Source organism: Mercenaria mercenaria, chromosome 14 (assembly GCF_021730395.1).
Source record: "Mercenaria mercenaria strain notata chromosome 14, MADL_Memer_1, whole genome shotgun sequence".
In the NCBI taxonomy this organism is placed as follows: Eukaryota; Metazoa; Mollusca; class Bivalvia; order Venerida; family Veneridae; genus Mercenaria; species Mercenaria mercenaria.
In genome coordinates, this window is record NC_069374.1 from 47934241 (window position 1) to 47947289 (window position 13049).

General features: G+C 35.1%; 1 protein-coding gene across 1 annotated transcript in view; it reads left to right on the forward strand.

Moving 5' to 3' along the window:
• Positions 1–5522: 5522 nt before the first annotated feature.
• Positions 5523–13049, forward strand: part of LOC123527485 (uncharacterized) — a 72457-nt gene continuing 64930 nt past the window's right edge. The window contains exons 1-4 of the mRNA XM_053523437.1: positions 5523–5983; positions 6217–6288; positions 7538–7859; positions 8204–8242. Of these exons, the coding sequence (XP_053379412.1) occupies positions 5591–5983; positions 6217–6288; positions 7538–7859; positions 8204–8242 (826 nt within the window). The 5' untranslated portion in view covers positions 5523–5590. The remainder of the gene's footprint in view (positions 5984–6216; positions 6289–7537; positions 7860–8203; positions 8243–13049) is intronic.

Here is a 13049-nt window from a genome sequence, read left to right on the forward strand (position 1 = left end):
TATCAAACGTGCAGAACTACCTTAAACGGAAAGAGAAAATAGTAGCTTTTTGCAAGTTTTGTACTTGTGACCTTAGTACATTTTAGGAGATCTTTATAACAGGTTTGACTGTATTTTATTCTTATATCAAATCATTATTAATACTTGCCGATAAATATTTTCAAGAGGGCAATCATTCAAACAATAGCTCTCTCGGAAGTTCATGCGTCGAATTTAGCTACAATCTTTTCATCGATACACAAGACATCCTATTCGTAGTTTACAAGTGATTTGATCTACAGGAAAATGGAACTTTATAATGTCAAATTTAATAACCTTTTAATACAATTATCATGAGCACCAAAACTTCCATTCAGACAATGTATCTAAACAGGAAATATATACGACCAGCATTTTTTTATAGAAAAAGGTACTCTAACTAAATTCAAAAATATTAATAAGTGCGTTTGAGCAAGAGCTGAGCATATGGTAATATTTTTAAGTCACAACGTGATGCTCATTACAACATCAGATGCGTAAGGAGTAGAAGTTTGTGTGGGCTTCATTTATGTCAAATTTTTTTTTGTTAGGGAATAATGGAGCCGAAATATGATAATGTGTCCAGAAAATTGTTCCCAACCAGTATAGGTGAAAGGTTCATCGTCCTTCATCCTGCGTAAATATTTTTTTCTTCTTCTTTTCAAGCACTGATCGGATCTATACCAAACATTTTCTGTTTATTATTATCTTAGACCTCTATCAGGTTTGTTTGAGTGCGCCGTTTGTTTCCATCAACGGACCGCCTGAGATTTATATAGAACGAAACCTTCACTCAAATGACTTTATGGGTCTTCACAAAACATAGTCTGTAACTTCCTTTAGTTTTCTTCTGTATTATTTATGGCGCCCCTTTTAAGGACCGAGCTGAAGCGTTTAAGCAAACTTCCTCGGTGAGCTAGGTCAATAAATGATGCTTAAACCAAATTCGGTGTGTCGATTAAGCTGTTCATGATTAAGAGGCTGCTTAAAAGGTTTTTTGTTTCTTTTTTTACGAAACCTTTGTTGGTGTTTCACGATCTTTGTCATAAAGAATCCTTTATCGACATGTTTCAAGTCTGTTTTAATAGTTTTTGTAAACCACAAGAGCTTAAAACAGAAGAAGAAATATTTAAAAGACTATCTTCTTATTATCCCCTGGATATGCCGTCACCAAACTTATTGTGTAGCATCTTTTATGAACATATTTTATGTTTATTTCTATGGATTTCACTAGGCCACCAGGGTTTCGAAAAGACAAATATTTCAAGACCTTCTTGGAACCATCAAACGTGGTTTGTAACATCCTTTCAAAGAACATATTCAGATGAGCAACTGAATATAGCATCATCAGACTTGTTTGTGCCGTGTGGTGGCCGTAAAAATTCTCCCCGTATATTCAATCAGGGCTGTTATATTTCGATCTTCAGCTTGAACATTTCGGCCTGGGTGGTTCCAATATTCTCGCTCTCATAGCTTTTGGTATTGTATTATCACACCTTGGATATAATGCCTGCTTTAGTTTAGTCTTTTGGCATTACTTTTTCAGTTGTAGCCGGGAGCTACAGGTCGTGGACGGTAGCATGCATTTCCACTACCGTCCATGAACCGGCTCAATCAAACCGAGCCTGCAACATTTTTAGCTCACCTGTCACAAAGTGACAAGGTGAGCTTTTGTGATCACGCAGCGTCCGTCGTCCGTCGTCCGTGCGTCCGTGCGTGCGTAAACTTTTGCTTGTGACCACTCTAGAGGTCACATTTTTCATGGGATCTTTATGAAAGTTGGTCAGAATGTTCACCTTGATGATATCTAGGTTAAGTTCGAAACTGGCTCACGTGCGGTCAAAAACTAGGTCAGTAGGTCTAAAAATAGAAAAACCTTGTGACCTCTCTAGAGGCCATATGTTTCACAAGATCTTTATGAAAATTGGTCAAAATGTTTACCTTGATGATATCTAGGTCAAATTTGAAACTGGGTCACGTGCGGTCAAAAACTAGGTCAGTAGGTCTAAAAATAGAAAAACCTTGTGACCTCTCTAGAGGCCATATATTTCACAAGATCTTCATGAAAATTGGTCAGAATGTTCACCTTGATGATATCTAGGTTAAGTTCGAAACTGGGATCCGTGGGATTAAAATCTAGGTCAGTAGGTCTAAAAATAGAAAAACCTTGTGACCTCTCTAGAGGCCATATATTTCACAAGATCTTCATGAAAATTGGTCAGAATGTTCACCTTGATGATATCTAGGTCAAGTTCGAAACTGGGTCACGTAGGGTCAAAAACTAGGTCAGTAGGTCTAGAAATAGAAAAACCTTGTGACCTCTCTAGAGGCCATATTTCTCAATGGATCTTCATGAAAATTGGTCAGAATGTTCAGCTTGATGATATCTAGGCCAGTTTGAAACTGGGTCACGTGCGGTCAAAAACTAGGTCAGTAGGTCTGAAAATAGAAAAACTTTGTGACCTCTCTAGAGGCCATATTTTTCATGGGATCTTTATGAAATTTGGTCAGAATGTTCACCTTGATGATATCTAGGTCAAGTTCGAAACTGGGTCACGTGCGGTCAATAACTAGGTCAGTAGGTCTAAAAATAGAAAAACCTTGTGACCTCTCTAGAGGTCATATTTTTCAATGGATCTTCATGAAAATTGGTCAGAATTTTTTATCTTGATGATATCTAGGTCACATGTGCTCAAAAACTAGGTCACTTTGTCAAATAATAGAAATAACGACTTCATACTCAGTTCAACACTGGGTCATGTGGGGATAGGTGAGCGATTCAGGACCATCATGGTCCTCTTGTTGGTTTTGTCCTAAAAAGGAAAAACTTTAAATGTTCTCTGGTCATGAACATTAGACTTATCTCAAGTTTATACAAATTAATCGGCTTAAAAGAACAAGGATAATTATCCAAAAGAAAAACACAGCCTCCTTGAAACTAAGAGCACGCATGCGTTTTACACCTTTTAAGGACCACCAATGTAAAAGAAAGTAAAACTTAACAGCTTATTTTATGAGTGGCTCAATAAAACAACACTAACCTTGATCTGTAGTATTGTTAAAATGGTCTGTGGTTCAACCTTGTCCAAATGGTTCTGCACGACCCATTTAAGGGCAACCAGAGCTAATGACAAATATACTTCTTTGAAAGTAGGAAACCTTAAGAGTGGCCTAATAATATTACAATCACACAAAAACTTCCTTTAAAGAAGAGACTATTGTTTCAATACAGATTACTTATTAAGATAATGACACAGAGTGAGCTCTTTAAGATGACAGAATAGCAAGTACCGCAAAGGCGTTAATGACACATACATTTTGAACTGAATTAGAAACCATCTTCTGAAAATAAAGTATTAAATAACCAAGAAAAAGATCAATTTTCTTTTCTAAGGCTTAATTCATGAGGCCCTCAAAATGAACAGTTTTAACTGGACGTGCCAGCTATCACTTTTGCCATATCAATGTGACACCTAAAAAGGGACATATTCGCTCTCTATTTTGATTAAAAATCCTAAAGTGTGAAGATGAGGTTCTGTTATTATTATTATTGCAGCACCACAACCTGTTGGGGTCACTGAAAAAAGGCAGCAAAAATTCAGTGATCACGCAAAGAAATAAATTTAAGTCCTCGACAAAAGAAAAGGATTTAGTATGTAGGTGTCGCCCATATATCAAAGAAATTTCTTGTTTTCTTGTTTTCACTTAATTCATGCATGCAATTTTATAACTTTACTGTGCGAATTTATCAGTCGAACCGCAAATTGTTGGTATTCTAACACGAAGAAAGCATCATTGATTACGTTCAGTTAATTTTGAAGATGACCAATTATGTGCTCTGCTCTACCAAATGATGTGATAAACTTAAACATGTACTTGTAGGAAGTTAAAATAACGTCCGAATAGGTGGTACCCTGACTATCAACTTGTCCGTATGTTTTACTAATTGACCTAAATACACACAAAGGGCCTTAATATGTATAGATAAGATGTCGTGCGTTCGAGATAAGATGTTGATCGCTCGAGATAAGATGTCGTGCGCACGAGATAAGATGTTGATCGCTCGAGATAAGATGTCGATCGCTCGAGATAAGACGTCCTGTGCACGAGATGATTTAATCTTTAAAAACCTAAATACCATGTCCTAAACATACCACCGTAATTTTTGGTAAAAGTTTTATATAAAAAATATTTATATCTGTCTTTAATAGAATGGGATGCATATAATAATTACCCTTTAAACTTCGAGATATGATGTCGTGCGCACAAGATAAGATGTTGATCGCTCGAGATAAGATGTCGTGCGCACGAGATGAGATGTTGATCGCTCAAGACAAGATGTCATGCGCACGATATGAGATGTTGATCGCTCAATATAAGATGTCGTGCGCACGAGATAAGATGTTGATCGCTCGAGATAAGATGTTGTCGCTCGAGATAAGATGTTATGGGCACCAGATTAGATGTTGATCGCTCGAGATAAAGATGTCGATCGCTCGAGATAAGACGTCCTGTGCACGAGATGATTTAATCTTTAAAAACCTAAATACCATGTCCTAAACAGACCACCGTAATTTTTGGTAAAAGTTTTATATAAAAAATATTTATATCTGTCTTTAATAGAATGGGATGCATATAATAATTACCCTTTAAACTTCCTTTGGATTTAAGTGTTGCTTCGATTTTTCTAATGGTATCTTTATCTTTATTTTAGATATAACAAGTAACAACATTTCTTAAGACAAATTAATGAAGGAAATTAGGTGGCTTTCCAATTATTTCTTTTAAATGGTTAAGGTCTAGAAACTTCCCATTATTATCAACTATGTCATTTACGAATCTTATCCCCGTTTAAATGAAATTAGGTATGTATAATTATATGAATGCTATTTATACAACACCTGTTATTATAAGATGTGGCATATTAAGTAACTGTGCTGTAGTAACAATGCAGCTTATCCATGTAACAAATGTAAACCTTCAGTTCATCTTCTTTTAAAGGTGGTTCATCAAATATAAGGAGTATCTTATGACAAATTTCACTTTCGTAGATAATTTGTTAGAGATTCAATTAAGTAAACAAGAATGTTTACATAGTTTTATATCCCTATTACAAATGCATGTTTTATATTTATTTTTTACGATATAACTACTATGTTTTTACATTTGCATTTGATATTGACGGCATTTTTAACAGTTACTGTGTGAAGCAATTGAATGCATTTTTTTTAAATCTGACTTGGCGGCACGTCCACAATAAGAAAACTAATATTTCTAATATTTTTAAGCTAAACATGTAGTTGTAAAAGCATCGGAATATACAAAGATAATACAAAAAGTCTTATATTCATATCATTATAAAATATATACTTACGCTAAAATAAAGATACCTAGGTTTGGCAAAGAGAATAAGAATAAAGTTACTTGACCGAAATCTTATTCAGTTAATATTTTATTATATAAAAATGAAGTAATTGTTGATTCACTTGCAGACAATACAAAACAGCTGATTTTCTTTACAGATATGCGGAATTGATATTGGTTCATCTAATATGAAATAAGTGGAGGGAAAATGGCAACTGCAGACCCTAAAAATCGAGTTTACCTTTTCCGCCTACAAGTGCTTATTATAGATGGAGGACTTCTAGTATTACGCAATATACTAGACCAGAAGCTCAACGTACAGAACATCTCTCTGAGCACATGCCTGAGTCAAGAAAAACCGACAATTACAAGCCTTAAAAACAAGAAAATAATTACTCAAGTCCAATACGATCTACTTTATCCGCCACCAGGTGGACAACTTCCATCGACAGCAGATTTTGACATTACGCTTATAATATGCCTTCTTAGGAACCTGCAGTGTTGTGGTTTCAATAAAAAATTCAACTGGAATGTTATTCCGAATGCATCAGACGTTTCTGTGGAGGCTGATATCTACAGGCTTAAACTGTACAGGAATGAGGTGATTAAAACATTCTTCCTGAGAATTTTAATTCGACTAAGTTGTACTCTAGCTCTAAATTAGCAATCTTATTATCTAAGATACCGTAAACAACCTTTAGTGAAGCAATTCAAAGGGCGCTGCAGAATTTTTTTAAGTTTTTCAAATAAAAATTTCGTGCCACCTACTTAAAGTCAATAAGTTTCTTTTAACACTCAGTAAATGGCTCTTTCTACATTACACTTTACTTTCAGATCAGTCATATCTCGACGACAACAGGAATAAAGTTGGCAGATTTCCGTTTTAAGTGGACTGAGATAGAACAGGTGATAAAACAAGCTTAAATATATTACATCTAAATATAGTAATATCGCCCAGATTCTCACTGACAGCTATATATCGATACGTAAGGGGTTATATCTCTTGTAAATATATTTCCACATTCGGAAATGGGCTCTGTTGTGAAAAAGAATTCATTATATATATTTAAGTAGAGTTTCATTTTCCCAATATAATATCAATTTATGTTCCTAAAATAGACTTGCTCGTCCGGTTAGCAGTAATTGTACGACTTCATTTTAGCGTACAATAGTTTATATTTGCCATTAAACAAGTAGGTTCGCTAACAGTTTCTGTAATTGCAATAGGCTTTGAAAGCGAACAGCATGGATCCTGACCAGACTGCGCAAACCCACTATGTTGGTTTTCTCATGGCACGGCTCAATTAAAGTATCCGATCCACAAATATTACGATGCCTGGTGGTTTCGTGTTATTTTGTATTATTTGAAATAATTGTATCTGCTGAACATGATATGGTATATATGATGACAGCAGATAATATGCATGAATCACTACAGTCATGTCTGGACTGCGACATGAGAATTCTTACAATGTAATATCTGGATTTTTGTTGAAGTATGTATCATTGAAAAGTAGAAAAATTAGAAAATAAAAAATAGTCATGTAAATATTTTCCTTTCAAATGAAACCAAAATCATATTTGGTTACCAGGCATTGATATATTTACATAACGTTGTTAGATAGAACTTGCTTATTTGTCAAACAGGGTTTGTAATGCTTTGTTCCATATAAACTTCTTACAGATTTTTTTAGTCTTCAGCTGCAGTAAAAGGCCATGCGAATTTTTAGGGTACTTGGACTTAGAGTTCTTGTAACGTCTTGTCCTTTTGGATCACAAAGTCATTATTTATGTATTACTGAAATCCATTTAAGCCATTGCTAGCGGTCATGAGTGGTTTATTTACCTCTTCAAACCAGACTGAATAAAACCGAGTGAGAAATTTTGTCCCTTTGTTGCATTATACGCTTCCAAGATTTCTTAGATATTATTGATTGTGTCATTAGAAAAGTTATTAACAAATAGATAAGCCGTAATCAATTCAAAGTTAATGAATACTCTGGCTTAAGATTTAAAGCGAGTGACCTGTAACTGAAAATCCCATGCTCTGGTTGTCTAATGCTCGTCAGTTTGTATAGTCTAGAAATGAAACCGCTCACTTTATGAAATAGTCAGTAGAAAATAAAAAAAAATACATTTCATTTATTACTCGCAGATTCTGTTGAGGCTAAACACTTCGGTGATAAGTCCGGTTCCAAACTTACAGCAGACAATTGATGTTATTAAACAAAGTCCACTTGATCCACAAGCAGAGGAAAGGATACAAAAAGAAGTGGATGAGTGGAGAAAACTTGAAAAGGGTGTAGAGGTCGATTTAAGGCAAGTGAAAGTAGATGTACAGAAGATAACGGGAAAAGTGGGCGAAATAGAGAAGCGCACTTCAGAAAATACAGAACTTATAAAGGGTACAGAAAGCAGGGTAGCTGATCTTGAAAACCAAATAACCAAGAACAATGAATCAACACAAAAACAGAAAGGTAAAATCGGCCTCTCATTTATATATTAGTCTATTAGAATTAAGTATATCTGATTGTTCAATTGAACTTGTGAAAATTTAGCAACTGAATTGCCCAGTGAATCGTAATGCATTACTAAAGTAACAGTGGTAATCCTAATTGTTAGTTACCGGTTTATGTAATTCTTGTATTATTACAGATAATGAAAATATGGAATTGATGTACCAATAATTAGCTTTCCATTGTACTTTGGTGGCCGCTCTTGAGGGCGAGACTTTTTGATTAATGTATATTGCTATTTAAATAGCACGTGCACATGAAGCATATCTGAGAAAATGAATTAGGTTTTGCCAATCTTATTTCAGAACAAAAAGAGATCAATGCACAAGAATCAGTAGCAACAAGTAAGTGTTCAATACTTCAGTATTATTTCAAAAATTGTAATCCTTGCTGTCATGTCGTGCTATAAAGGTAACTACTGTACACATATCTATAATACACTGTGTTCTTGTAGTAAAAGCCCACCCGCTTAGCTCAGTAGGTAAGAGCGTTGGTCTACGGATCTCGGGGCCGCGAGTTCGATCCTCGGGTGGGGCGTATGTTCTCCGTGACTATTTGATAAACGACATTGTGTCTGAAATCATTAGTCCTCCACCTCTGATTCATGTGGGGAAGTTGGCAGTTACTTGCGGAGAACAGGTTTGTACTGGTACAGAATCCAGGAATACCGGTTAGGTTAACTGTCCGCCGTTACATGACTGAAACACTGTTGAAAAACAACGTTAAACCCAAAAAAACGTTAGTAACAGTACTCCAGTTTAAATTATATTTCCACCATTACATACACATTTGCACACTTAATACTTAACAATGCAAATGTTTTCTCGTCTCAGTAATTTCAGAGAAAAAACTGAGAAAATCACTGCTGGGCATACATGTATCTTATTAAACTGTAATTAATTGCCTAACTTTGCATGCATAACGTGATTTTCGCTGGATCATAATCTACAGTAATGTTGACTATCATAATTGTATTTACGTCGTACAGATAAATGGGTAAACATGCTCAAACGCATGTATGTTTTAATAAGCAAACATCAAAATTTGGTACCATGGCATATTTCTTTCGAAACTAGATAAGATTCTTTTTGATATTTCTCTACCAAGCGAATAGTCAAGAAAATCTTGAATACCTGCTTACACAAACAATTTCGTGTTTGCCATTTAGTTGCACAAAAACTCTAATTTGGCCTATCCCTTTAACGTAAGAAGAAAATGTAACATATCTGGTAGCAGTTCTTAATGCAATTGTTCATGTTATGATTATCTTAATAGAAATAAACTCGCAAAAATTAACCACATAATTGTCTCGAAATTTATTAAGCTTACGTGATTCAATATTTTAACATACGTTTGAAATATGCCACCATAAATTTTGATTGAAACTACTGTGTATATGAAACAACATATGAAAGATGTTCAAGTTGACCTCCAGCTGATTAACCTTATGTATTTTTATGTACGATTTATCGCCGTGTGTAGTCTTGACTATGATAATTATATGGTGTATTATTTGGTGCATTGGACTATTTGTGGAAACAGATATTTGTATTTGATTTGCAAATCCGGAACTTCCGCAAACTTAACTACCTTTAGATTTTATCAATACAAACACAAAAAAGTCAATTTCGGTCCTCACGATGTAATATTTTGTTCACCATTGAGTATTTTCCTCACTTTACAGGTGTGACAGAGGCCTTTAGTAGAGCATATAAGTCTGGGTACTGTCAGAAATAAAATGAAGTAGATAGAGTTCATTGTTATTCTTTATAAACTATTGTAGGAATTCAGAATGCAGGGTGTCCTGCAAGCAAACATAAACATGCATAGGCTATAGCAACATAAAATAAAATAGAAGCAAATCCAAGCAGTAAACTAGCACGAAAAAGCTAGCTACAAGTGGACAGTTTAGTTCTATGAGATCATTTTTTCTACAAGGACAATTGACAGACTAGAAAAAAAAACGACTGAAAAATTATCATTCATGATATACTAAAAGAAATCGAACCAACGTCATCCTAAAATGGAGACGTTCTTGGCAACGCCTAGTAATTCAAATGTACAACAGGAGTGCGTCATAACACAAGAACAATGAAGTAGTTTTAAAAGTACTTCGGCATTATTTCTTAGTTTGTTTGTTGTTGTTGTTTTTTTTTTTGCTCGTTTAATAACAAAAATATATTTAACTAGTACTGAGATAAATACCTTGTACAACAAATTTAAAATTGTGAAAATCATAACAGTTGGCAGTGTTAACTGTACCGATAATGAAAAATAACACTGTGTTGGAGTTTGGTCATGAGCCAGGGACAGGTCAATGGACAATGTATCTGTGTGAAGTTAGCAGAATAATTCCAGCAGAATGGCAGAATGGCAGAATAGTTGAATAATTCAAGCAAAATGGCAGAATAGAAGAATAACCTCAGTAGAATGGCAGAATAACAGAATAGCAGAATACCTCCAGCAGAAAGGCAGAATAGCAGAATAACTTCAGCAGAATAGCAGAATACCTCAAGCAAAATGGCAGAATACCAGAATACCAGAATTCTCCAGCAGAATGGTAGAATAGCAGAAAACCTCCAGCAAAATAGCAGAATGTCAGAATAGCAGAATAGTTCCAGCAGAATGGCAGAATAGCAGAATAGTTTCAGCATAATGGCAGAATAGCAGAATAGTTTCAGCATAATGGCAGAATAGCAGAATAGTTCCAGCAGAATGGCAGAATAGCAGAATAGTTTCAGCATAATGGCAGAATAGCAGAATAGTTTCAGCAGAATGCAGAATAGCAGAATAGTTTCAGCAGAATGGCAGAAAAGCAGAAAAGTTTCAACATAATGGCAGAATAGAAGAATAGTTTCAGCATAATGGCAGAATAGCAGAATAGTTTCAGCAGAATGGCAGAATAGCAGAATAGTTTCAGCATAATGACAGAATACCAGAATAGCCGAAAATCTCCAACAGAATGGCAGAATAGCAGAATAACTCCAGCGAAATAGCAAAATAACTACTGCTTAATGGCAGAAAAGCAGAACAGCACAATTGCTCCAGCACAATCGCAGAATGGCAGAATAGCAGAGTAGCATAATAACTCTAGCAGAATGGCAGAATAGCAGAATATGTCTGGCTGAATAAATGAGTAGCAGAAAAACACAGCAGAATGGCAGAATAGCAGAATATCAGCATAACTCCGGCCGAATGGCAGAATTGCACAGTACTTTAATCAGAATGGCAGACTAACTCTTGCAGAAAAACAGAATATAGCATAAAACCTCAGCAGAATGGCAGAAAAACAGAATTACTCCAAACAAAATAGCAGAATAACTCCAGCAGAATGGCAGAATAGCAGAATATCTCCAGCGGAATGGCAGAATAACTCCAGCAGTACGGCAGAATAGTAGAACAACTCCAGGAGAATAGCAGAAAAACTCCAGCAGAATGGCAGAAATGCAGACCAGTAGAATATCTCCAACAGAATAGTAAAATAACGTCAGTAGAATGGCAGAATAGCAGAATACCTCCAGCAGAATGGCAGAATAGCAGATTAACTTCAGCAGAATAGCATAATACCTCCGGCAGAATGACAGAATAGCAGAATTTACTTCTGCAGAATAGTAGAATAGCAGAATACCTAAAGCAGAATGGCAGAATAGCAGAATAGTTTCAGCAGAATCGCAGAATAGCAGAAAACCTCCAGCAGAATGGCAGAAAGGTAAAATAACACCAGCAGAATAAATAGCCGCTGGTTTCTTTTTGCCAAGCCAGTATTTGGCAAATTCAGCCCATATTTATACGCGCTTTACAAAAATGAAAATTGCCTTAAATTGTTACATTAACCCACCTATTTTAAAGTTAGTATGTTTTGATATGATATCATTACTAGTTTTTTTGTTAATCAGTACGAGAAAATTGCATTTGCCATGGCAAATCGGTGTTTTGCCATGGCAAAATGTGATGCCATGGCAAAATTATTTTGGCAAGAAAATTCATGATTTTGCCATGGCAAAATTGCCATGGCAAATGTTTTTCATTTTTCTTAAAAAGTGATTTTAACTATTTCCAAACGAATGTATTGGTAGAAATATGTTGTTTCATATCGATAACTCAGTTTTTTTTTATTTTGCCATGGCAAAAAAAATTGTCATGGCCAGATTCTGCCATGGCAAAATTTTACCGTGGTAAGTTTGCCATGGCAAATAAGTTTTTTTTTCAAATATTTTAAAGGATGTTTGATAATTTTAGTGATTATGAAATACAATACTGGGAGGAACAGAGAAGATTTTAGATTTCTTGGCACATTTAAACCAGCAAGAACAGAATCTTGCTACATAGATTATTTCACCGTTACTGGGATAAATGCTGATTGATTTTCAGCGGCAAGAAGTAGTTTTTTACTTCCTTGTTTTAATGAATGAAATGTATGAAATGTATGTGTAATATTACAAAACAGTGACCTTGTGCCATATATTTTTCTAATAATTTTAGTGATTATGAAATACAATACTGAGAGGAACAGAGAAGATTTTAGATTTCTTGGCATATTTAAATCAGCAAGAACAGAGTCTTGCTACATAGATTGTTTCACCATTACTGGGATAAATGCTGATTGATATTCAGCGGCAAGAAGTAGTTTTTTACTTCCTTGTTTTAATGAATGAAATGTATGAAATGTATGTGTAATATTACATAGCAGTGACCGTGTGCCATATATTTTTCTATTTAGAACAATACAAATATTACTTAAATTACAGAACATATCTATTCATCAAATAAGTAAGTTTCTTTCGTTTATGAAATACATTACTAGAAAATGCTTTTGTAAAAAAGCGCATGTCTCCCCAAATGTAAAGTCCTATAGGCAAGAAGTCAATAGGGGTCAGGAGCGAAAGTCAAAGAGACACTGATGGTTGGATGTAATAGGGATCATCTACTTGCATGTCCAGTCATCCCGCTAAATTTCAACACTCTTGGCCTAGTGGTTCTCAAGTCACTGTTCAGGCTCCTGTGACCTTGACCTGTGATCAAGTGACCTCAAAATAAATAGGGGTCATCTACTTTGCATGTCCAATCATCCTATTAAGTTTCAACATTCTAGGTCAAGTGGTTCTCAAGTTATTTCCAAAAAATGATTTTACATGAACAGGCCACTGTGAC